General features: G+C 40.4%; 1 protein-coding gene across 9 annotated transcripts in view; it reads left to right on the top strand.

Moving 5' to 3' along the window:
* Positions 1–23,185, top strand: part of Cdkal1 (CDK5 regulatory subunit associated protein 1 like 1) — a 549,424-nt gene that overhangs the window by 128,219 nt on the left and 398,020 nt on the right. For all 9 annotated transcript variants that reach the window (XM_060373105.1, XM_060373106.1, XM_060373110.1 and 6 more), the window contains one exon: positions 17,149–17,245. In XM_060373105.1, the coding sequence (XP_060229088.1) occupies positions 17,149–17,245 (97 nt within the window). The remainder of the gene's footprint in view (positions 1–17,148; positions 17,246–23,185) is intronic.

Genomic DNA, 23,185 nt, shown 5'->3' with positions numbered 1-23,185 from the left:
CACTATTTTTTTATTTTGAGGATAGGGTGGCTACCTCTACATGTCCGATTTTGTAAATTTCTTCTCCCTGTTACTTTGCTGTACTCTTGCCTTGATCTCTGTGGTTCTTTCTTTTTCAATGTCCTCCCGCCCCTTGAGTCTTTGCTCTGTGGCTTTTCCTTACTGCAGTGGAAGAATTCACCAAGTCATTTTGTTTATAAGCCTCTAATTGATCATAATGTTCAGATACGGTCATGTGAGAACTTGCCTGGGTCCTTCATGAAGATGCTTGCTTACTTGTTAGTTAACTCCCTTTCTAAGCTTCGAGGGCAAGTATTTTCTTCTGCTTACTTCTACTGCATAGAGCCTGGAAGTGTGTGTTGGGCACCATGCATTTATTTAAAAGAATATAGAAATGCTTTTTGCTTTGCTGATAGCTTACGTGTCATGTATTGTTTGGGAAAAGTCTTGGTGTCCCTTTGCTCTGCAGACAACTAGGGTCTTGGCTGGTACTTAATCTGATAGAGAGAAAAGTCCTTTTAAAGGATTATTTTGGAATACTATTGGTTCATAGTCTCTTTTATTCCTAATACTGTTGTCAAGTACAGCTTGATTTACTGTTTGGTCTGTAAGGGCACTTTTCTTTCAAGTAACACAGCACTCAACCAGGAGTCACTGTAGTGGTAAGGAAGTGAGACATATTGCCCAAGTGGAGGTCTTTGGAGCTCCAGAGTGGGTTCATTGAGATCTTCCTTCCTTTCTCTTATTCTTTTCTCTCCTGATTGGATAAGAGGCTGTTCTGTCTTTCCAGGAAGGCCTGAACAACAGTCTCTTCAGATGTCATTAGTACAGGCTCTGCCTTGACTCCTCAGCAGAGCTGGTGAGTTATAGAGCTTGGCTTGGATCAATCATCTGGAGTGAGATAGATATGAGAACAGACTATTACACTCACAAAAATCCCATCTGAATTAACCTTTATAGATAAACTTCTAAAGACTTGATTTCCAGAGCTTCAAGTTGAGATTTCCCAGGCTGATTGGCTTGATAATGAAGAAGGTGTTAGATGAAATCAACATTATACGATAATTACTTCATTAAGGAAATTATAGCATTTAAAATAAAATGCAAGTTCTGTCTTTTTAAATTTAATAAATATGATACTCAGCATTGCTTTAATAAAACAGAAAGTGGATACATAAAACCAGTTGGAACTGACTCCCTCTTAAGTGTGTTTAACTGATAACAATTGGTGTGTTTAAATTCTTCAGATAAAATAGAATCTTGTTGACTAGAAGAGTGGGAGAGATAACTGGGTAGTGGAGCTTATTTCAGAAAATAAAAAGTCAATATTTAGGGTAATGTGCATCTGTCAGCCTAGCCTACTAAAAGGTTTTTGGTTTACTTGAGAGCAATAATGGATTACATTTTGTTTGGCCAAGTATCCGCAGTAAATATTTAATAGGCAGCTTAGAAGCAGTCTGGGATTGGGAGAAAGCACTGAGTTAGGAATTGGGCTCCACGTGCCCTGACCCTAAGTGTCTGTGATTTCTAGTAAAACAGACAACCTTCATGGAGCCCTTCCTCCATTATCTGTAAAGGCATTCCCCTCAGTGTTCTAAAAACACAGCTTGGTTTTCATTGGTGATAACTACTCCTGTCCTGGGAACTGACTGACATACTGAGCAATGGTATGGTGGTGGTGGTGGTGTGCTATAAAAAGTGAATCAAGATTGTGAGATAGACATGTGTGGTGAGTATAGGAATCAACTTGCTGTTTTGAAATATGCATGTCAGTTCATTAGGCAGGAAGTGTTTGTAGGTGTATGCACAGCGTATTTCCCCGGTGTGTCTGATTCCTCATTAGTCAAATATGAGCTTCTAATGACACCTGGCATCTGGAATGGCATTAGATTAATAAGTGTGTAAACAGCAGAATGAAGTGTGGATTCCCTAGATCACCTGCAATACAGCTAAAGGAGATGTGGAGTTAGAGAGCTGAGACAGGGCTGGGCTGGATTCCTAGTACAGCTGGTTGTGGCGGGAGCCTGGTAGCCTGCTGAGGTTATGGTGTGGGCACTGCTATCAAGTGGAGGTGTGCCTGGATCCCGGCTCATCCCATAATTCATGTTTTGGGTTTTTTGTTTGTTTGTTTGTTTTTTGTTGGTTGGTTTTGGTTTTTTGAGTCAGAGTTTCTCTGGGTAGCCTTGTCTGTCCTAAAACTCACTCTATAGACCAGGCTGGCCCTGAACTCAGAGATCCATCTGCCTCTGCCTCCCCAAGTGCTGGGACTAAAGGCGTGCACCACCGCCGCCTGTAATACATGTAAATACACTCTGTATTTACATGAAAGGAAGCTGTTTCAGCCTGAATAGCCTGAATAGCTTTGGCTGTTTGCATCAGGAGGATCAACCAAAAGCAGAACTCTAAAGGTTTTTATTTATTAAAAGTGTATGTGTGAGAGATGGCATAGCATACATGCGGAGGTCAGTGGACAACTTCGAGGCATCTATTCTCTGCCTCTACTGTATGGGTTCTGGGGTGATACTGTCGGCTTGTCAGAAAGGGCCCTCACCTGCTGAGCTATCTGGCCAGTCACTTAAAAATTTTATGATGTCTTATAACAAGAAATCTGGAGGGTAGAAGTTCTATGTCAACTAATTCTGTGGATTGAAGTCTTCTGCAACACAGGGATCTTCTACCTTGAGATTCAATCCTTAGTTATTTGCTTGCATGTCAGCAATATTGATGTGTTAGGAACATTTGTATATTGTTTGCGGAGGTATGATACCCAGTCAAGACTACTGCCTCCATGCTTGTTCATTTGGTAGGGAGGAAAGCTGTTCTCCAAGGTTGCACTGTACGTCATAACCAGTTGGGTCCCAGACTCAGATCTAAATGAAATCTATTAACTTGGAGAACAATGATGTTGTGATTGACCTAGACTACTTTTTATCCACCTTTGAATTTTGAGCTAGGGGGTCCGTGCATGCGTGTGCGTGTGTGTCCTGAGCCTAGTGCCTTAGACAATAAACAGCAACCTAAGATTTCTCTGAAGAAACGGAATAGTTTGAGGCCTGTCTTTGTTTTTCTTCTGTTGCTGTGATGAATACCTAAGGAATCTGAGCTGGAAAGAGTTTATTGGCTCAGTAAAATTTGGGTTTATAAGTCATAGTCCACTGAAAGGAAGCTACAGCAGGAGCTCAAGGCAGGAACCTGGAGGCAGGAACTAAAACAGAAGCCATGGAGAAATGTTACTTACTGGCTTGTGCAGCCTCCTTTCTTATCAACCTGGACCACTTGCTTAGTGGTGGCACCACCCACAGTGGGTTGGACCCTCCCACATCAATCATTAATCAAGAAATGCCCTACCGACTTGCCTATAAGACTTGCCTACAGGCCATACAGGCCATATGTTGAACACATTTTTTTGAGCTGAGGTTCCTCTTCCCAGATTACTCTCTCTTGTGTCAACTTTGACAGAAACCCAGTTAGTGCAAGGGTCGTCTGAGTTGATTGACAATAGTGGGCACCTCATAATACTTTACTATTTAGTAGAACGGGCGGTTAAACCAATATAGTTTTGATAACAGTATAGATATTATCTACAATGTGGGAATTCACAGAAGCATAGATGGAGAAAACACAAAGGCCAGAGTTATGAACAGAAAAGACTTTTCTAAAAGTACATCTCACTTAATGCCTGCATAGGTAGAAATCAGACAAGAATAAGCCATGTAGCAGTGTGCCCTTCCATTGTTAAATAGCATAATACTCAGATATACTGGGCCTGTTTTTGAGGAAAGTTTTAATACAGATATTGACATCAGTACTCAAGACTTAAGCCCTATTCTAGCTAGCTCTAACAACTAATTTTCTTTTTAATTTATTTTTCCTCCCTCCCTCCCTCCCTCCCTCCCTCCCTCCCTCCCTCCCTCCCTCCTTCCTTTTCCTTTTTTTTTCTAGACAGGTTTGTGTGTGTGTGTGTGTGTGTGTGTTTTGTGTTTGTGTGTGTGTAGCTGAGGCTGTCCTGGAAGTTCTCTTTGTAGACTAGACTAGGCTGTTCTTGAACAAGGCATCCTGGGAGGCTGAGGCAAGAGTATGAATAGCAGAGGGACAGCCTGCAGTTCATAGTGAAAACAGTTTTCAAAACCAGAAGCCAGCCAACCAACTAACCAACCAAATTAGGCATAAAATGTAGGTGGTGATGAAGGCCAAGATGGCATATTTCATTCAATCCAGTTAGGCTTAGCCTTTGAAGAAGAGACTATTGAGCAGAGACTAGTGAAGTGAGAGATGGAACCCGCCTCCATCCTCCCTCCCTCCCTCCCTCCCTCCCTCCCTCCCTCCCTTTCTCCCTCCCTCCCTCCCTCCCTCCCTCCCTCCCTCCCTCCCTTTCCTCCCTTACCTCCTTTCCCTCCCTTCGCTTCCTTCCCTTTCTTCATTCGCTTCCTTCCCTTCCGAGTGTTGGGTGTACTTTGGTACCATTTGTCTGAAATGAGTTGCTATTCTTTTTCCATGTGGAGTGGTGTGGGTCTGGGAACAAGAAATCAAGATCTGTCTGGAGCATGTTAATTTGAGATACTCACTTCATAGGTGAGGGGTGTGTGTGTGTGTCTACCTGTCTGTGTGTGCTTGTGTCTGTGTCTTTGTGTATGTATCCCTAGATAACTAAATTAACTATGTTTTGCCTCCGTCTGTTTAGTATTGGGATTTTTATTCATTCATTCATTCATTCATTCATTCATTCATTTATTTATTTTTTTAAGATGTGATTTTAGTACATCTGTTTAGTTTTGGATGTGATCTATTATAGAGGAAAATTACTAGATAGAAGAAAAGTATATAAGGTATATAATTATAACAACAGTATGTGCCAGAAGGGTTACAATGTACTATGTACCAGAAATAGCTCAGTTTGTGGGGAATAAGGACAGTTGATCTATTTGTAGGGGCCACACCTGATATGGTCTATGTGTGCTGGTTGCCAGGCAAGCACTCTCTGTGCTGAGCCATAGAGGAACCAGTATTTTGATGTAGAACAGTCTGTTAGATATGACTGTGTACCGAAAGAGCAGTTTGTTTTCTCAGTAAAATAAGCTGGAAATTCATTTGCTGAGACCTCGATGTGGGAGAGGCTGTGTTAGATATAAAATGTTTAATTTCAAAAGATAGTGCCTCACAAATTTGTTACAACCAACAGTATTTGCCTAAATTAATTTTATTGAAACCGGGACACCTGGGTTTCACTGAACTTCACTTAGCAGCCATTAGGAACCCTCTATCCTTTGTTTTCAATGGGGGAATTTGAAATCCTGAAATCTGGTATATCTGCGTGGTCACTTGTTTCTGTCTGTTGCCTGCATCCTGGAAGAGTAGAGCAGAGGCATGCATTGGGTCTGTCTACTCCACTAGAGGTCTCTGGGACTTTAGAGCTGTTTGACACTGTCCCAGGCAACAAAGAAGCTTGCTCCTGGGAAGCTGATTTGGGTGCCTTGGGTTTAGGAGCTCTTCTTGTTCAGGGTTTAAAGTGAATGCCCAGTACTCTGTGTCTGTCATAGATTCCCTCCAAATTCCAATTTGTAGTATTTCATGTAAGCTTTCAAAGAAATTTTGCTAATAATTTAATGCTGTAGCATTTGGAAAAGAAAATCTAATGATTTCACTCATTTGTATGGTATTTCTTTTTAATATTACTGGGCTTTGGTTGCAATTACTGCCTCTTAAGGCTAGTGTTTTCTATTACAATTGTGGATTTTTTTTTTTTCCAGTATAAGTGTCAGGGTTTAGCAGCTGCCATTTATCATATGGGAAAGCTAGGACTGAGACAAGATCTGGCCTTCTCTCAGTTTGCCACAGAGACAGAATCCAAACTGAACTCTTGAGTTTGTTAGTTTAGAGCATCCTCCTAGAACCATGTTGCCTCAGCAATGACTGGGACATATAACTCACAGGGAAGAAAGCTATAGTTTGGATGATGGTCTAGGATTGGTGGCTGGGTGATCTCCTGTGGCAAGGCTGAATGTTATAGAATGGGTAATAGGCAGAACAGAACCACTGACAGGAAAAAGAGGAGAGGCCGGGGTTCCACCATGTTCACCAAAGGCATGTCACTGCTGACATGTTTCTACTCTCAAAGCTGAGAGTTTGTCCTTGCAGTAGCACCCTGAGAACTGTTCTTTGAACACATGGTCCTTTGGGGAGACAGGCTATGTTCATGCTACAATGCATCATGTCCCTTAAAACCTCAAGTTTTATTTTCAGTAAAGGAATAATGATGTTGCCCAGACATTCTACACCAGAGAACCCCAACTCAGGTCCATGGATACCCTTCCTGCTTCTAATTTTCTTGTCTTCTCAGTAATACAGCTTTTAATTCATTGGCACCAAATCTAGAAAGCACACCAATTATTTTATGATTTCTGAAATCCCTTCAATCAAAAATTTTAGTTGGTTTGAAAAACACCACTTTAGTTTCTTCTGAGATGGTCAGAAGACCAAATACTATGTTTTTCTTCCCTAAAGCATTCATCAGCATTCATCAGCTAACTGTGACATCCTGTTTATATGCCATGGGTTAAAAACCACTTTTATGTGGGTTCTGAGATAAATAGGAAGGTTTGAAAGACGTAGGGACAGCAACCACAGCTTTATTTCTCTTCCTCTTTTTTGCTGGGAAATTTCTGGTTATTTATTTGTAATTAAGTTGTTGGTTTATTTTTAATGTTTATATTGTTAAGTAAAGTATTTTAAGGTCACAGAAAAATGTCTAGGTCCACAAATTGTCTAAGCACCACTCAAGAGCTCGAATGTCTCCAGTGACTTAGAAACTGCTTTTGTGTTTTAACCATTTATCATAAGACACCATGCCCAAGGTGACTGATAGAAGGAAGAGTTGATTGGGCTTTACAGTTTCAAAGGGTGAATCCATGCCCATCATGGTGGAGAGTACGGCAGAAGGTAGGCAGAGCTGGTGGTGCTGGAGCAGTAGCTGAGGATGAGCTTGCTATTAAGGCTGCAGTCTACCATGTCCAGACAGGATTCCCGTTCTCAGCGAAGCTTTTTCTTCTCTGCCTGACCTTATCTGGAGAGGACCTGGAAGCACAGACACGCAACCTTGCTTGGAGGATGACAGAGCGCCACGTTGACTCCTTTGCCCGAATGATAATTAGGGGCTATGTTATGACCAATCAATTCTTCCTACCCATAGCGCTATGAACCCTTATATACCTCACCCCTGACTCAATAAAACGAGTTGCCTCTCTGAAGCTAATCCTGGAAGTCTTGTTCATTGTACTCACAGGCAGCCCAAATCCCATTCATTGCTCTGCTCCCTTTCCCTTTGACCAGTGGTGGGGGTGGGGACAATGGCACACACCACAGAGAGTTTATGTCTAAACCCTCAAGTAGGAGGCAGGCCAGGGGTGGGGGCAGCAGGTGTGAACTGGGGATGGCCTGGGTTTGAAGCTGCAGTGCTTCCCCTAGTGATGCTTCTTCTCCAACAATGCCACACTTTACATTTTTTTTAATTACTTAAAACAACTTTAATTACTTATTGATTCTTTGTGAATTTCATATCATGCACTCCAAGCTGCGCTTGCAACCTACCCGCCCCAAAAGAAAACCAAACCAACCAACCAACCAAACAAACAAACAATAAACTACCCCCGCGCCCCAATATCTTGCTGTTGAAGCTACGGTATGTCATGGAGTGTCACACAGTAAACTTTTGCCCAGCTTTACTCGCAAATGTTTGTTGCAGTGAGTCATTGATTTGCTTTGAGGCCGTTGTCTTCTACTACACTGTCAATACTGGATAGTTATTGGGACTCCTCTCGGATATTCTCCACCAACTGGGAACCAAGCATTTAACTATATGGGCATTTGGAGACCAGTTTCATTATAACCACCACACTGTGGAAGTCATAGCTAGCTCCGTCTACAAGTGACCACAGTTCTGATGGGTTAGTCATCAGTTTTGAGAGTTCTTTATGATTCTTTTCTCCCATTTGTCATTAGATAATAAAGTAAAATCTTGACATTAAAAAAACCACTCTGTGTAATACATTTATTTTTATATATGGGCTCCCTCTCATTTCTTTCTTCCTTATAATGTATCAAAGATCTCAGGTCTTTTGACTGTCACTTCCTATGGGCCAAGTTTATCCAAGTTTATGGTTCTCCAAGGATGCTCCTCCTTGAATGGTGGAAGAGTTAGTCACTTTTTTTTTTTTTTAACTAGGGTGTGGTTTTCAGCTGGGCGTGGCTTTTATCAGTGGGTGGGTCTCCTGCGCCTGCCTTTGAGGGGTAAAGCCCATGTGTAAGAATGCACATGGGTATGTTTGGAGATGTGCTGGCGGTCTCAATTTGTGAGTAATTCTGGGGCCTGACCGCTATGAGATTTGGGAAACTCCTGTCAGCATGGGCTCACTTTTAGTCATAGAGGTCTGCTTTCTCAGCTCCCTTCACCTGGGTCTATGGCTTTTCTTTATAAGTGTCATGTTTTTAGATGTTTCACGCAAACTAGTTCATGATTTGGGTTGTTTCTGGCCTCTCCCACATTTCCATCACAGCCATAGATTTGCTTTCATGTGTGTTTTTGTCTTGTCTGTTGAATCACTGGGACACATTGAGCTGTAAGCTCCTATTTCTCATCTCAGCCTCTGAGGATTCAACCTGTAGTGTTTAGGTTTACATATTAAAATTATTTAGAGAGGCATTAAATTCATGCCTACTGATTTTTTTTAAATGAGGTTGGATTAAAACATAGTTCATTTCAGTTTTTACTTACTCTATCAAAACAATTTTCATATGATCATTCTGAGTGGCAGTCTGTCATCTCATTCAGAATTTTTTCCTTTTGTTTTTAGCTTCAAATTAAGAATTTTAAAATATTTGTATGACATTAGAGGCCTAATTTTACTTATGTATGAAATACAAATAATATATAGCTCTTTGCTTATTACTTCTACTGCTAAAATTAGTTAATATTAGCCCAATGAAATGTTGGCTGTTCCACTCTCCTCATTCATGTTTACATAGATATGAAAATGTATATATGTACATATTTTGTTTTTTTTTTAATTTTTTTATTAATTACAATTTATTCACTTTGTTTCTCAGTTGCAACAAAAAATATTTTATATAGGCAAAATATAAGATAAAAATAAGACTATATAGTTAAACAAAGTATCTTTATCATTAGCATATATATTTATAGCTTTGGGACATCAATGCTATCTTATTTCAGCTCAATTTAGCTCTAACCAATAACATATTCTGGGTGATACTGAGTTTTATGCATGCTACGCAAACTTTTCTACCACTGAGCTACTTCCCCAATCCAGTATTTATAATCATTAAAAATCATTTTTTATTAATTGCCTGAGAATTTGATGCAGTGTAGTTTGATCACACCCACTTTGAACTCCTCCCAGATTCACCCCTAGCTGTCAATCCTGCAACTTGGCATGTTTTTAATTTAATAACTTGAAGGCCCTGCTTTGTGCTGCCCATACAGTTGTTGGTGGTGCCACTCCTCCGTGCCTCACACTTGCTGCTTAGTGATTAAGCAGCAGGTCCAGGCTGATTAGCTCCGGGTTTCCCACTCACTGCAGTGCTGTGCATCATTTTTCATGGATACATATGATATTTTACTGTAGCTTTCCCTAGGGACATAACAATGAACAGTGAACCCAATCGAGGCACATTCTGAGTATGTGCTTTTCCAAAGCTAATTGAGGCAGCCCAACTCCCTTTCTGTAGGATTCTGCTGAGCTCTACTTTCCTCTGAATAATGGATGTCGGTAATAATGAGGAACCCTGGTTTCAGCTATATGTTACAGCATAATTTGGTTTGTTTAAGTCGTGTTGGTAAATGGCGAGTGCTGCTCTTACGGTTGCTTTAGCTCATAATTTGAATTGATGTTAGTATGAGTTTGCCCATGAGCTGGCATTGAAATAGAAAAAACTGACAATTTAACCCCCCAAAGTGGATTCTGTTTTGCCCATTTATGTTGTCAAAAGGGCATTTTTACATAGAATGGCATGTGGTATTTCTGTCTCTGAAACCACTGTGCTTGCCTGGTTTGGAAGTGAATAGTGGTTTCAAGGTTTGTCCTTCTCCAGGTATAGAGACCTCTGCTATTTTTAAAGGGCACCCCTCCCTCATTAAAAAGTTGAATTTAATTATGTAGCTTTGTGATGAGTGCCACCTACACTGAGGTCAAATTAGTTCTATCTAATTTCTATATTACTTTTCTGATGTTATGCTGTAAATGTAACTTTTGTTGTTTTTAGAGGAGAAATGTTACAAGAAGTAGAGAGTTGGGTGTGGCTTATATATTAAGAAAATTCTCTTCAATATTGTAGTAACCCTTATGGATTTGATTTTTACTTATTTGATTTAAGGATTCATCATAAAATTCAGATGTAGGTCAATGATACTACATTTGTCTGTCATTATAATATGTTTCATCTCATTGAATTGTCTGCATTTTATTTTTTAAATTTAATTTTATTTACATATGTATTTATTACAATTTATTCACTTTGTATCCCCACTGCAGCCCCATCCCACATCTCCTCCCAGTCCCACCCTCTTCCTCCCCTTCTATCTGACCCTAGCTTGTTAGGTCTCATCAAAGCTGGCTATATCATCTTCCTCTGTGGCCTGGTCAGGCTGCATCCCCAAGTAGGAGGGGATCAAAGAGCCTGCCACTGAGTTCATGTCAGAGACGGCCCCTGTACCCCTTTCCTAGGGAAAACACTTGGACACTGATCAGCCAGTGGTCTTCCTTTGAACAGGGAGTCTAGGTCCTTTCCATGCATGGTCCTTAGTTGGAATATAGGTCTTGTCAGGCCCCCCTAAGACCAGGTATTTTGGCTCTGTTGTTCACCTTATGGAATTCCTGTCCCCTCCAGGTCTTTCTATCTCACTCTTCTTCCATAAGGATTCCTGCACTCTGCCCAAAGTTTGGCTATGAGTCTTAGAATCTACTTGGATATCCTGGTGGGTAGAGTCTTTCAGAGGTCCTCTGTGGAAGGATCCTTTCTGTATTTTTATTTTTAACATTTATTTATTATTTTTATGTGTTTTCATGAGTATTCTTGTATGTGGCAGCATGTGTGTTTGTGCGTACACACATTTGGAGGTCAGAGGACAACTCTTAGCAGTCAATTCTTGTCTTCCCTCTTTGTTTTGAAGCAGGATCTTTCTCGTTTCCAATATGATTCTTGCATCTTTTTGACACCTAAGTGTTTTTAGCTTTGAAATAAAGGACTGATACTTTGTCATCATTAGCTATCTTCATGCTGCTGTGAATTTCAAGATTCTGAACAAACTATTTCTAATGTTTGGTATTCTGAAGAGGAAATGGCTGCTTTATTTTTATTTTCCATGTCACTCAAGTTAATGGTCTATGCAGGTGCATGCCACTAGTCTTATTTAGAGTTAGGTTTCAAGAATATATGAATCAATATATTAAATTAACTTTATATTCATTAAATTTTTAATTAACATTCTAGTGCCACTTGAAATGAAGACATGGTAATTCGTATACTATTTTAAACTTTCTTACGTTATTATTCTTAGCAGCATTCATTTTTTTAAAATAATTTTTATTTTTTTATATTAATCACAGGTCATTTACTTTGTATCCCAGCTGTAGCCCCCTCTTTCATTCTCTAAAAATCCTTCCCTCCCTCATCTCCTCCCTGCCAAGTCCATTGACAGGGGAGGTCCTCTTCCCCTTCCATCTGACCCTAGCTTATCAGGTCTCTTCAGGACTGGCTGCCATTTCCTCCTCTGTGGCCTATCAAGATTGCTCCTCCCTCATGGGAGGAGGAGGTCAAAGAGCCAGCCATTGTGTTCATGTCAGAAATAGTCCCTGTTCCCCTTACTAGGGAAGCCACTTGGATACTGAGCTACCATGGGCTACATCTGAGCAGGGGTTCTAGGTTATATCCATACTTGGTTCTTGTGGAGCTCCTGTCCTCTCCAGGTCATACTAACTCCCCCTTCTTTCATGTGATTCCCTGCACTCTGCCCAAGGTTTGTTTATGAGTCTCAGCATCTGCTTTAATACATTGCTAGGTAGAGTCTTTCAGAGGCCCTCTGTGGTAGGCTCCTGTCCTGTTACTTGTTTTCTCCAACTTCCAATGTCCATCCCATTTGTCTTTCTAAGTGAGGATTGATCATCTTACCCCAGCGTTACTCTTGGCGTTCATATTTTGAAGGATAAAATCTTTTAAAATATGTTAGGTATATAGCAAAAGAAAAAATAATTTCACCTTGTATTTATGTGAACAAAGCTTATGAAAGAAAAAGAATGGAATGTAAATAAGGGATGCTTAGAACAGGAACATTTTCAGAATCTGCATCAAAACTTCTGTATGTTATTGTGGCCACAGGTGAAGTGTGGCATCAATGTGCCATGGCTGGGCAAAGGTCTGGTTCAGACTTCTAGCCTGCCTTGATGTCGTAAAGCCAACTTCAACAGCACCTTGGAACAGTTCTGAGTAAGAACTGTTCTTACTCAGAACAGTAAGTAAGGAAGTAAGAAGTCAGGCTTCTTCTGAACCTTCGCTCCTAATATTCTTTTGTCCTTATTCCTTTACAAATAGCCTGTTCTGTCCTGGGATGTGTCTTTAGGCTCTATTTTCTCCTCATTGTCTCTGCTGTAGCATATTCCTGCACCTTTCATTGCCTTTGTTTTCTGCATCTTTTTTCTCACATTTGCTTATAAAAATTCCTTCATGAAGCATGTTCTTGTTTGGACATTGATCTTCTCTTTAAGTCACCAACTCTTTTTTATGTGGCTGAGAGTTGTGTGGTTGGTGCCAAGTTGCTTATTTTTTTTTTCATATCATCCTTTATTAACATTGTCTGTTGAATTGTAGGCATGAGTCTTCCTCATTTCTGTGTTCCCTTAGAATCACTTCTTAACTTTTAAAAAGATTTCTTTAATCATTTTATGTGTATGAATATTTTGCCTGCATGTATGTAGGTGTACCATGTGCGTAACTGGTAACCAAGGAGGTCAGAAGAATGTATCAGATGTCCTGGAACTAGAATTACAGATGGTTCCAAGACTCCATGTGGGTGCTGGGAATTGAACTCAGGTCTTCAGCAATAGAGATGTGGTGCTCCTAACTGCTGAGCCATTTCTATGGCTCTAGACGTTTCCATAATTTTTGGTGATCTTTTGGATACTTCGTTATGATCTTACATGGTCATAATTTTTGGTGATCTTTTTGATCCTAGGTTGTGATCCTATATGGTATAGTGAAGGTTCTCAAAAAGCATGATGTTAACTGTCATGTACAGTTTAATAATGAAAATAGGAATGTATTTTTATTTGATAAGGAGTTTTACATTTGCCAAAAAAATTGTATTTTTTTTAAGTGAAGTGTTTATCAATGAAATATAAATCAGGTGGCAGAGAGGGCTGACGAGCCTCTTCAATGTAATATGAGTCAGCCAAGATTGTGTTTTTAACAAAATTCTTTTAACAGGTGTTTTTAGGATTCTAAGTGGGAAAATTTATTGAAAAACTCTTAAGACATTACTGAAGCAGAACATTTACAGTGGCTCTTGAAATGTCAATTTATAGGTAGCACAGCTAATCAAAATACAGAGTAAGTTGTGCAGTGCAGTCTAAGTGGATACCTGCAAAATACTTCCCCACCTACGGCTCAGGAAACACCGTGGAAGAGGGGCTGGAAAGGTTTTGAGAGCCAGAGGATCAGCAAGTTTGCTGTGCGATGATGTCTTATAGAAATGCCAGAAGCCATACCTGTAACTGCTCTCCTCATGACCATCCAGACATGAACAGGGATGATGCTACTGAACATGTCAAACTGGACAGGGTAAAGCCCACGAGGCCTCGACCTTATACAAATAACTACATGCAACTGAGTAAAGCTGGGAGTGGGAGAGGTGGTCCCTCCTAAGAAAGAGCACACCAGTTGGTTGTCCAGTGCTAAATGGTCTGACATGAAAACTTACATACAAGTAAAGGAGGATAAAGAAGGGTATGAATTTGAAGGAGAGTTGGGTGGGATATATGGGAGGGTCTAGACAGAGGAAACAGAAAGAAGAAATGCAGTTAAAATCTAAAAACTAACTAAATAATAATAAATATATATCCACTCATTTGTTCATTTAATCATCTTGCACTTCCCAGAAGTTTTTGATCTGACTTCTTACTGGAAGGACCTAGCTCTACTAGTCCCAGGCCTTTTTCTCGTTGCTGTTGGCTTCCAATTTTGAACCTGTGCCCTAGAAAAGTTGTCAAAACCTAACAATAAATATATGCTGGGTATGGAGTCAAGTCACTTCTTGACATATATTCTGAAGTCAAGTCTAGAGACTGTGCTGCAAGTACCTCAGCTTTCTTAGTTACTAGGGTAGCAAGGAACCCAGCTTGGTGCATAAATTATGGCACCCAAGAATATATCAGTAATAGTGGTAACAATAGAGGAATATCAAATAGCAGAGAAACACTTAAAGAAATGCTCAACATCCTTAGTTATTAGGGAAATGCAAATCAAAATGACCCTGAGATTTCACCTTACACCAACCAGAATGGTTAAGATAAAAAACTCAAGTGACAACACATGCTGGAGAGGATGTGGAGAAAGGGGAACCCTCCTCCATTGCTGGTGGGAATGTAAACTTGTACAACCACTTTGGAAATCAATCTGGTGCTTTCTCAGACAATTAAGAATAGTGTTACCTCAAGATCCAGGTACACCATTCCTAGGCATATATCCAAAATATGCCCAAGTACACAACAAGGACAATTCTGTAACCATGTTTGTAGCAGCTTTATTTGTAATAGCCAGAAGCTGGAAACAACCCAGATGTTCCTCAGTTGAGGAATGGATGCAAAAATTGTGTTACATTTGGAATACTATTCAGCAATTAAAAATAAGGAAATCATGAAATTTGCAGGCAAATGGTGGGAACTAGAAAAGATCATCTTGAGTGAGATATCCCAGAAGCAGAAAGACACACAGGGTATATACTTACTCCTAAGTGGATATTAGACACATAATATAGGAGAAACATACTAAAATTTGTACACCTAAAGAAGCTAATCAAGAAGGAGGACTCTGGGTAAGATGCTCAATCCTCATTCAGAAAGGCAAAGAGGATGGACATCGGAGGAGGGAGAAATTAGGGAACAGGACAGAAGCCTACCACAGAGGGCCTCTGAAAGGTTCTACCCTGCAGAGTATCAAAGTAGATGCTGAGACTTATAGCCAAACTTTGGGCAGAGTGCAGGGAATCTTATGAAAGTAGGGGGAGAGAGAAAGACCTGGAGAGGACAGGAGCTCCACAAGGAGAGCAACAGAACCAAAAATTCTAGTCGCAGGGGTCTTTTCTGAGACTGATACTCCAACCAAGGACCATTCATGGAGATAATCTAGAACCCTTGCACAGATATAGCCCATGACAGTTCAGTGTCCAAATGGGTTCCCTAGTAATGGGAACAGGGACTGTCTCTGACATGAACTGATTGGCCTGCTCTTTGATCACCTCCCCCTCAGGGGGGTGCATCCTTACCAGGCCACAGAGGAAGACAATGCAGCCAGTACTGATGAGACCTGATAGTTTAGGACCAGAAGGAAGGGGAAGAGTACCTTAGGGAAGTGGATTGGCGGCAGGGCATGGGTGGAGAAGAGGGAGGGAGGGTGGGATTGGGAGGGGAAGAGACAGGGAGATACAGGTGGGATACAAAGTGAATAAACTTAATAAAAATAAATAAAATAAAAAATATTTAAAAAAGAGTGGTAACAAACTTCTGATTTGATGCTCTTGAAAAAGAGTTGGAGACATTTAAATTTTAAAATGAGCAAAGTTTATAGCTGATTCTAGGAGTTGGTGGGGATAGACATGTGAGTCTGCTCTTATTAGCATAAATTCAGTGTTGCTGAAAGCACTGAAGGAATGAGTGATGCTCACATACAGATATGCCCATTCACTCTGCTGTAATGAAATGCTTCGTAAAGTAGCCAAATATGCATTCGAGCCTGTGTTTCTATTTAAAACTTATGTGTATTTGTCAGCTTTTATTTCTGTGAAAAAAAATTAGAGGAAATTAGTGTATAGGAAGGAAGTTTATGTTGAATTGCACTGCCAGATGATTCTGTGGATGGCCTGTGGGCGGCAGTGCAGAGCATCATGGTAGAGCAAAGCTGTCCACCCACATCTTGGCAGCCAGAAAGGGAAGAAGAGGAAGAAAGTGGAAGCGATGTGGGGAAGGTCCAGGAGCAAGGTTCACTTCTCAAGGGTGTACTTCCTCCAGCTGGTCCTGCTTCCTAGACTTCCATCACTTACACATAGCCTGTCCAATGGAATTAAGTAATGGAGGAACTCAGTGATGAAGTCAGTCTTCACTAATTGATCTTACTTATTGGGTTCCCAACTCCAGATCTTGCATGGGGAGCTGGCTTTTAACTCATCATTCTTTGTCATTTTAGATTCAAATTGTAACATTATGCTATGGAATATAGATTTCACGTTAAGGTTTTCTGTAACATTTTCTCAAATATTCAAGACTGTACGTAAATATGTGTACAGATATGTACATCCATGCATATATGTGGATGCATACATCATTCAGTCATGCTTGCTGATTGAAGGAGAGTATTAAACACAAGAGTCCGATAACCATAGGTTGTCTAGGGAGAAGGGGTGGCCCACGAGTTTGGGAATTTCAGTGGTTTGAGATATTTTATGTTCTATTCTTTTCTGTTAGAATTGTTTTGAGCTATACTTTATTTTTCTATTAGTCAAAGGTTAAGAAAGAATATATGAAGTTTTATATGCATTTTTATTAATATTTTAAACATATGACTTGTTTGAAGGCTTAGCCCATCTATCTGGAAAAGAGATTTTTACAGATGTTTTATATGAATGTTTTGAGTTTTGCATGATTTTTTTGTTTGCTGCTTTGATAATGAAAAGCACTAATAAGACACATCATTAGTGTGATATGGGACATGGGCATATAGTGTATAAGTGTAATGATGAATGTTTTCTTTAGCCCATTGCCAGGAAATCTGGGTTTATGTTAGACAGAGAACTTAGGGGCATTAGGTTCCAATTTCTAATGCTGTGTCGGTGAGCAATAGAACTCACAATTAATTTCTTCACTGTTACAGAAAAGCTCAAGAGGAGAATAAGAAGGTTGTCCTAGCTGGCTGTGTTCCCCAAGCCCAGCCTCGTCAGGACTACCTCAAAGGACTGAGCATCATAGGGGTAAGATGGTGAAACAGAATGTCATGTCCTGTTCTTACCTCATTTTACTTCTGCTTTCTAGTTAACTTAGGACTTTTCCCAACAGTCTTTATCTCCTCTGAAACTTTGTCCTGTATGTGTGACTTTTCACCTCAGCACACACAGATACACAGACAGACCAACAGAGAGACAGACAGACAGACATACAGACACACACACCATATTGTAGGTTCTCTCACTAAGAAACTAGCACTGTAAAAAGCTACGTTATGGTGTTTACGCCTTGCAATGGTGATCTTTGTCTACTGTCATTGCTCTCCAGATAATCTCACATTTTCCACCTTCCTGAGCTTCCTGCCTGTCCTCCCAGTACATAAATGTGTTTCTTGAATGCTCTTCTTGTGTTCTCTTCACCTCTAGGTCTCAGCTTCACTGCACCATGCTGTGTGCCTGTCACTGTGTCTGTCGTAGCACAGGGTTAGGATTTTAGGTTTAGACACGTGATTGTACACTTCAGTGATTTTTTTTTTTTTTTCAGAAAGCCCATAGCTCTAATATAATTATTCACACCAGGACAAACTTTTTTTTTATTACTTTAGAAACTTGCGTGTTTCTCCAGCTTTTTCCACTCATGCACACAAAAATGTTCTCATTAAATGGTCATTGGCTATTTTGACCATTTCTTTCTTTCTTTCTTTTTTAGTTTTGTTCTTAGTGTTTGTTTAACTGTTGGGCAGTCACATCTGAGAAGTCCAGAGACTGTCTGCTTAGTTCACAAAATGACTTTGGGTCATGGCCCCAGAGTCATACAAATGATGGGAAGAGTCAGGAAACATTTGGCAACTGAGAAACATATTTGAATGCCCAACAATTAAAAATAGGTTTAAGTCTCAGAGTTGCTAATCTGCAGTGTTTCTGGCAGGGTTTGCCTGTGTTGTGTCACGTGACTTCACCGTAGCATTGTTCCTGGAAGCGGCTGTGCACTTTGTGCTGAGCGTGCTGTCAGGTCCAACAGCCCCACAGCCCACAAGCCTCTGCCCGAAGTGCCTCAGCTCAGATTCCTCACTATGCATGCTGTGCACCACAGTGATTTTGAACTATGCATGTTGTGAACTGCTTTGCTCTTGCTGTACATACCAAGCTTTCTGCTCCCCGAGAAATGTAATTGTTGAATTACGGAAAACAAAAAGACTTGTCATTTTCCTACTGTCATTTTTCAGTATCCGTCGAATCAGTATATCTTTGGATTGTGTGGTTTTAGAGGAGCAAGCCCTTCTATCTCATTAGTATCCAAATTTTTCTGTTATTTAAATAAATGGTAAAATTATATACTGGTGAAGTATTTTATAATAAATTTCTTTATGATTTAATGTCAGCAAATATTTGATTTACATGCCTATTTTATAATGTATCTTTTAAAAATTTTTATTATTATCATTTATTACAATTTATTCAATTTGTATTCTGGCTGTGGCCCCCTCCAGTGGTCTCCTTCCAGTCCCACTCTCCCTTCTTCTTCTCCTCCTATGCCCCTCCCTTAGTCCACTGATAGGGGACGTCCTCCTCCCCTTCTATTTGACCCTAGCCTATCAGGTCTCATCAGGACTTTTCTCCCTCTCTCGCCTGGTAAGGTATCTTTATCCTCAGATTTAGATAAAATTGTTTAGGCTAAAAGGAGTCACAGTGGAAAATAATGTGAAAAGCTTCCTTGAGAGTGCAGTTGCCACAAGGTGGTTATTTCTTCTTCCCACCATTCTACTCAAGATCTGCTCAGGTCTTTTTCTTAAAAATAATTATTTTGAATGATCTTGAAAATAAAACATTATTTTATATAAGGGCAGGTGAGTTGGCTCAGTGGATAGGGTTGCTTGCTGCCAATCCTAATGTCCTGAGCTTGATCCTTTTAGGGATCAAGTATTGACTAGCATGCAACCAGAAATCATAGAATTACTAAACAATGTTGGCTTTATCTTCTACCCACTGACTTCTCTAGTTGGCTGTCTAGGAAAAAGATACCCTAAACACATGCTGGCCCAGGACCTCTGACAGTGGTGTGCCCTCCACCTGGTCCCTTGGGGACACAGGTGTGTGGACTTCCTTTCTAGCCCAATTGTCCAGTTGTCTTTGAGGTGTTGATCCGCCTCTAACAGCTGACCTGCACAGTGGACCGCTGACTTCCAATTCCTTAAACCTGCCGCGTCCATATGGCTCCTTCACTTCAGGCTTCAAATAAGCCTTCAAGGTTTCTGCTGAGTATGTAGTGACCACAGGTGGTTGGTAACCGGCGCTGTGGACTGCGCAGCTGTGAATGTCTCCACCCCTGCGGAAAGTTCTACTCTCAACAGTTGGGAGATGTGAGAACAGCATTTTCATTTGCGTTGGGTGCCAGTATGTTGCTTTGTTTCCTCTCTGCATGTTTAGTTATGAATCTGAAGTCTTTTCTGAGAGCAGGAAAAAAAATATTTTTATGGGCTCTTTGAAAGTCCTTCATCAGGATGACTCACTAATGTTATTTATGAATTGTTTGCTCACCAACACCTTTCTTTCTTGTTGAGAACATGTGGAGTTAGTGAGGGGACATGCTGCAGTATTTTTCCCCTCTATATTTATAATCAAGTGCCCGAAGGGCACAAGATACTGTTTTATTTATTTTATTTGAATTATATGCTGTTGAATAAGCTTTTGTGTATACAGGGCTACAATTTATGGTGCTGAGAATAGCTTTCCTCTTCTCCCAAAGAAAATTCAGTCTATTGTGGCCTCTTCGAGGGGAGTTTGGCTCTGTTTTTGTTTATGGTATTTTCTCTGTCCCCTCCCACACTGTACTGATTTTGGCTTAACTTCTTTCTCTTCTCACTTCTGCTTGTTGTGGTGGTCCCTCCTTCTCTCTACTTTTTCTCCTTATTTTCTTCACTGTCCTCATCACTGTAAGTGGACACAATAGTTTTCCCAAATTACATGAGGACTTCATTGCTGTTTGTTTGTAATCAGGTGAAAATAATTTTCTTTTTCTGTTTTAATGCACATTTCTTTGTGGCCTTTTGCCTTTTAGGGACTCAGAGTCCCCTGACGTCCAATTGCCTAGAGATCTGTATGCTTTCCTCAGTTGTTATTTTTTTTTCTTTAATGACCTTCAGAGTAGAACATTTGGCAAATTTCATCTTTTTTATTTTGAGATATAATTTTTTTTTTTGAGATACAAGTCATGCATCACACAGTGCTTCCAATTGCAGTGTGTAGTCCTGTGGTTTGTAGTTTATTCAGAGTGTGAGACCATCTCCAGAAACACTGAACACTCTTTACTCCTGGAAGAAACGCAGGGCTTTCTTGCAGTAGAGATGCAAGTCTCTACTGCATCTGCCTGTTTCTCCTTTGTCTCAGCCATGGGCAGTCACTGACTTGCTGCCCCCTGATGTTTTCTGTTGTGGACATTTCATCTAACGGGTTTGTATGGTACGAGGATTACCCAGATTTCTCACTCTGTGTAGTTATGTCATATATCTCATTTCTTCTATCATTTCATTTATGACTTAATGATCCATTAACAGTAGGTGGACATTTGAGTTCACACCCTTTGGTCGTTATGAATGTTGCACAGTTTTTTTGGTGTGTGTAGGTTTCACTCTGTTGATTAGATTATACTGGATTATACAACTGTGTTCAACCCTTTGAGGGAATGTCACACTGTATTCCAAGCAGCAGCAGGTGTCACGCTTATATCACGGCTATCAAACAGGCTTTGTATGCTGGGACCCACAGCCCTGTGTGGACGACTGTTTCAGTTCTCTGGTAGCTAGTGTTAAAACTCTCAGGTCTTTAAGGCTTGGCAGCTCCTTGGAACTTTTTTACTGGTGGAGGTCAGAACTTTGCTCTCTCTGTCCTTCTTCCATCTTGGCTTGCTGCTTTTTCTTGCCTTCTCTCTCCTTTGGTAGTTTTTATTTTCATTCTCATTCTCTCTCTCTCTCTCTCTCTCTCTCCTTGATTCTGTCTGGTTTCTGTTTTGGTCACTTTCTATAGCTCTTCAGCTCTCTTCCCATTGCTGTTACTCCTGCTGCCATCAGGGTGATAGTCACTGCTTTGCTGAGGCTCCACACTACCGCTCATATCACTAGCGATGATAAAGATAAAAGTAGGCAAAAGACATAGTGGAAGAAGCCTTTCATTAAGGCTAATGTTGTATCTGGGAGCAGCACAATGGGAGCTTCCTGACCATCATGAAAGGTATGCTGCTTATATATCCTGAAGTGATAGGGCATGGGTGTTTGTACAGCCATGGCTCAGTCATTCACAGAAATTAACGTCTGTGTTTACACCAATCACAGACCTTCCTCTGGACCAGCAGGGGATATGCTAGGTGAAAGTGGTTGCTAGATTTGAGCCTTTTGATGGGAAGAGGTTTAGTGTGAGTTGGTTAAAGCAGTCATGTCCGGGGCTGTGCCCTCTGGAACTGGAGTTGTGCTTTGGTATTAAGCAGATGTGGTTGCTGTGTATTATCTTTAAGGCCTCAGTGTTCTGAATAGTTAGTGGTCAAGCTGGCTGCTTGGCTCAATGCACTCAAGGCACCAGGGAAGGATCTAACTTGTCTATTAGTGTGGAGGCCTCCATTACCCTAGCTTAAAGGAAAAACAAACATGGAGCAGGTTCTATAAGAAATGATTAACATATTAACATTAATTCTAAAAGTAGCTAACAATACTTTAACAATGCTTAATTCTTGCCTCAGTGTCCCAGAGAGATATGCATCCTTCTAATCTGCCTCAAAACCCCCATTAATCCAAGGTTCTCATGGGCTTATAGTTCTGTTTTCCTTACTAGGGTTCATAGTTTAGCTTTTCGACTTTGTACTGGGTGTTCAACATGCTACACTGTTCTTCTGCTCCTTTGTGAAATGGTGGCTTCTGGCTGAACCTTTCTATTTCTAAGCATATAGGAAAATATTATTGTTCTGGCAACAGCACTGAGTTATTTTATATCTTTCTCATTGTGTTCAGTATCTGCTGTTCTCAACCAGTACCTTGGTTATTCATCTATATACTGTACGCAATTTAGCCAAGTCCTATGCCTCGCGCTTCTGTCCAAATCCCAAGCAATCCAAGTCACTGTGTGTTGTGACTTACACTTACCCAAACTTGCACTTCCTTCTGTGTCAGCTCCAGTGGGAATCACCTGAATGCTGTTTCAGCACCCTGTTTCTATAAGCAGATACTGGCCCTCACTTTTCTTCACAGGTACTGATTAGCTGAGCCCACACTAATTAAAACCTCTTATATTTTTCCTTCTCTCCCTCCCTTCCCCTACACATTGGCTCTACTTATTCATGAGTTTTTCAGGCTTCATCTGAGCTCCAATGCATAGTCAACTATTTTCTTCCATTTCTTTATAGTCTGTGCCACAGATCTCTCCATGCAGTATCATCTCCGTTCCTTTGGTTCATTGTGGTGTGTGTTAGACACTTGGCGCATGCCAACTGACTGAGAGATGGAGTGAATAAACCTTGAGTCAGTCACTTTCCCTTGAGAAAACTTCATCTGCTTGTGATCTCTATAAGAAATAATCTCCAATTTCAACTGAGAATTTTTACATGTTCACATGTTCTTTCTCTACCTTCATTCTTATTATCTTATCTTTCTTACTTTTAGTAGGTGACCCTTTACTTTATTGAAAAACATGGAGGCCAGGGGATAAATTTGCATCTCGTGTGCCCTCTGCCTGCTCTGCTTGTCATGCTTCCTCCTCATCTTTGATTCAATGGGATTTACAGTCTTTTTTTTTTCTTTTTTCTTTTTTTGGAAGCATACTGATTTTATTCTCATTTCTGAATTTTCAGACCTTCAATTACATGCTGCATGAACTTGTCACTGCTTCAATTCATTTTTTAAATTTTTTTCATCATTTATTTTATTTCCATTCTAGTCTTGTTTCCCATCTTTCCCTCTCTCTCTCCTCTCTTTCCCTCTCCCT

Source organism: Meriones unguiculatus, chromosome 19 (genome assembly GCF_030254825.1).
Source record: "Meriones unguiculatus strain TT.TT164.6M chromosome 19, Bangor_MerUng_6.1, whole genome shotgun sequence".
NCBI lineage: Eukaryota > Metazoa > Chordata > Mammalia > Rodentia > Muridae > Meriones > Meriones unguiculatus.
This window is presented reverse-complemented; position numbering and strand designations above follow the sequence as displayed.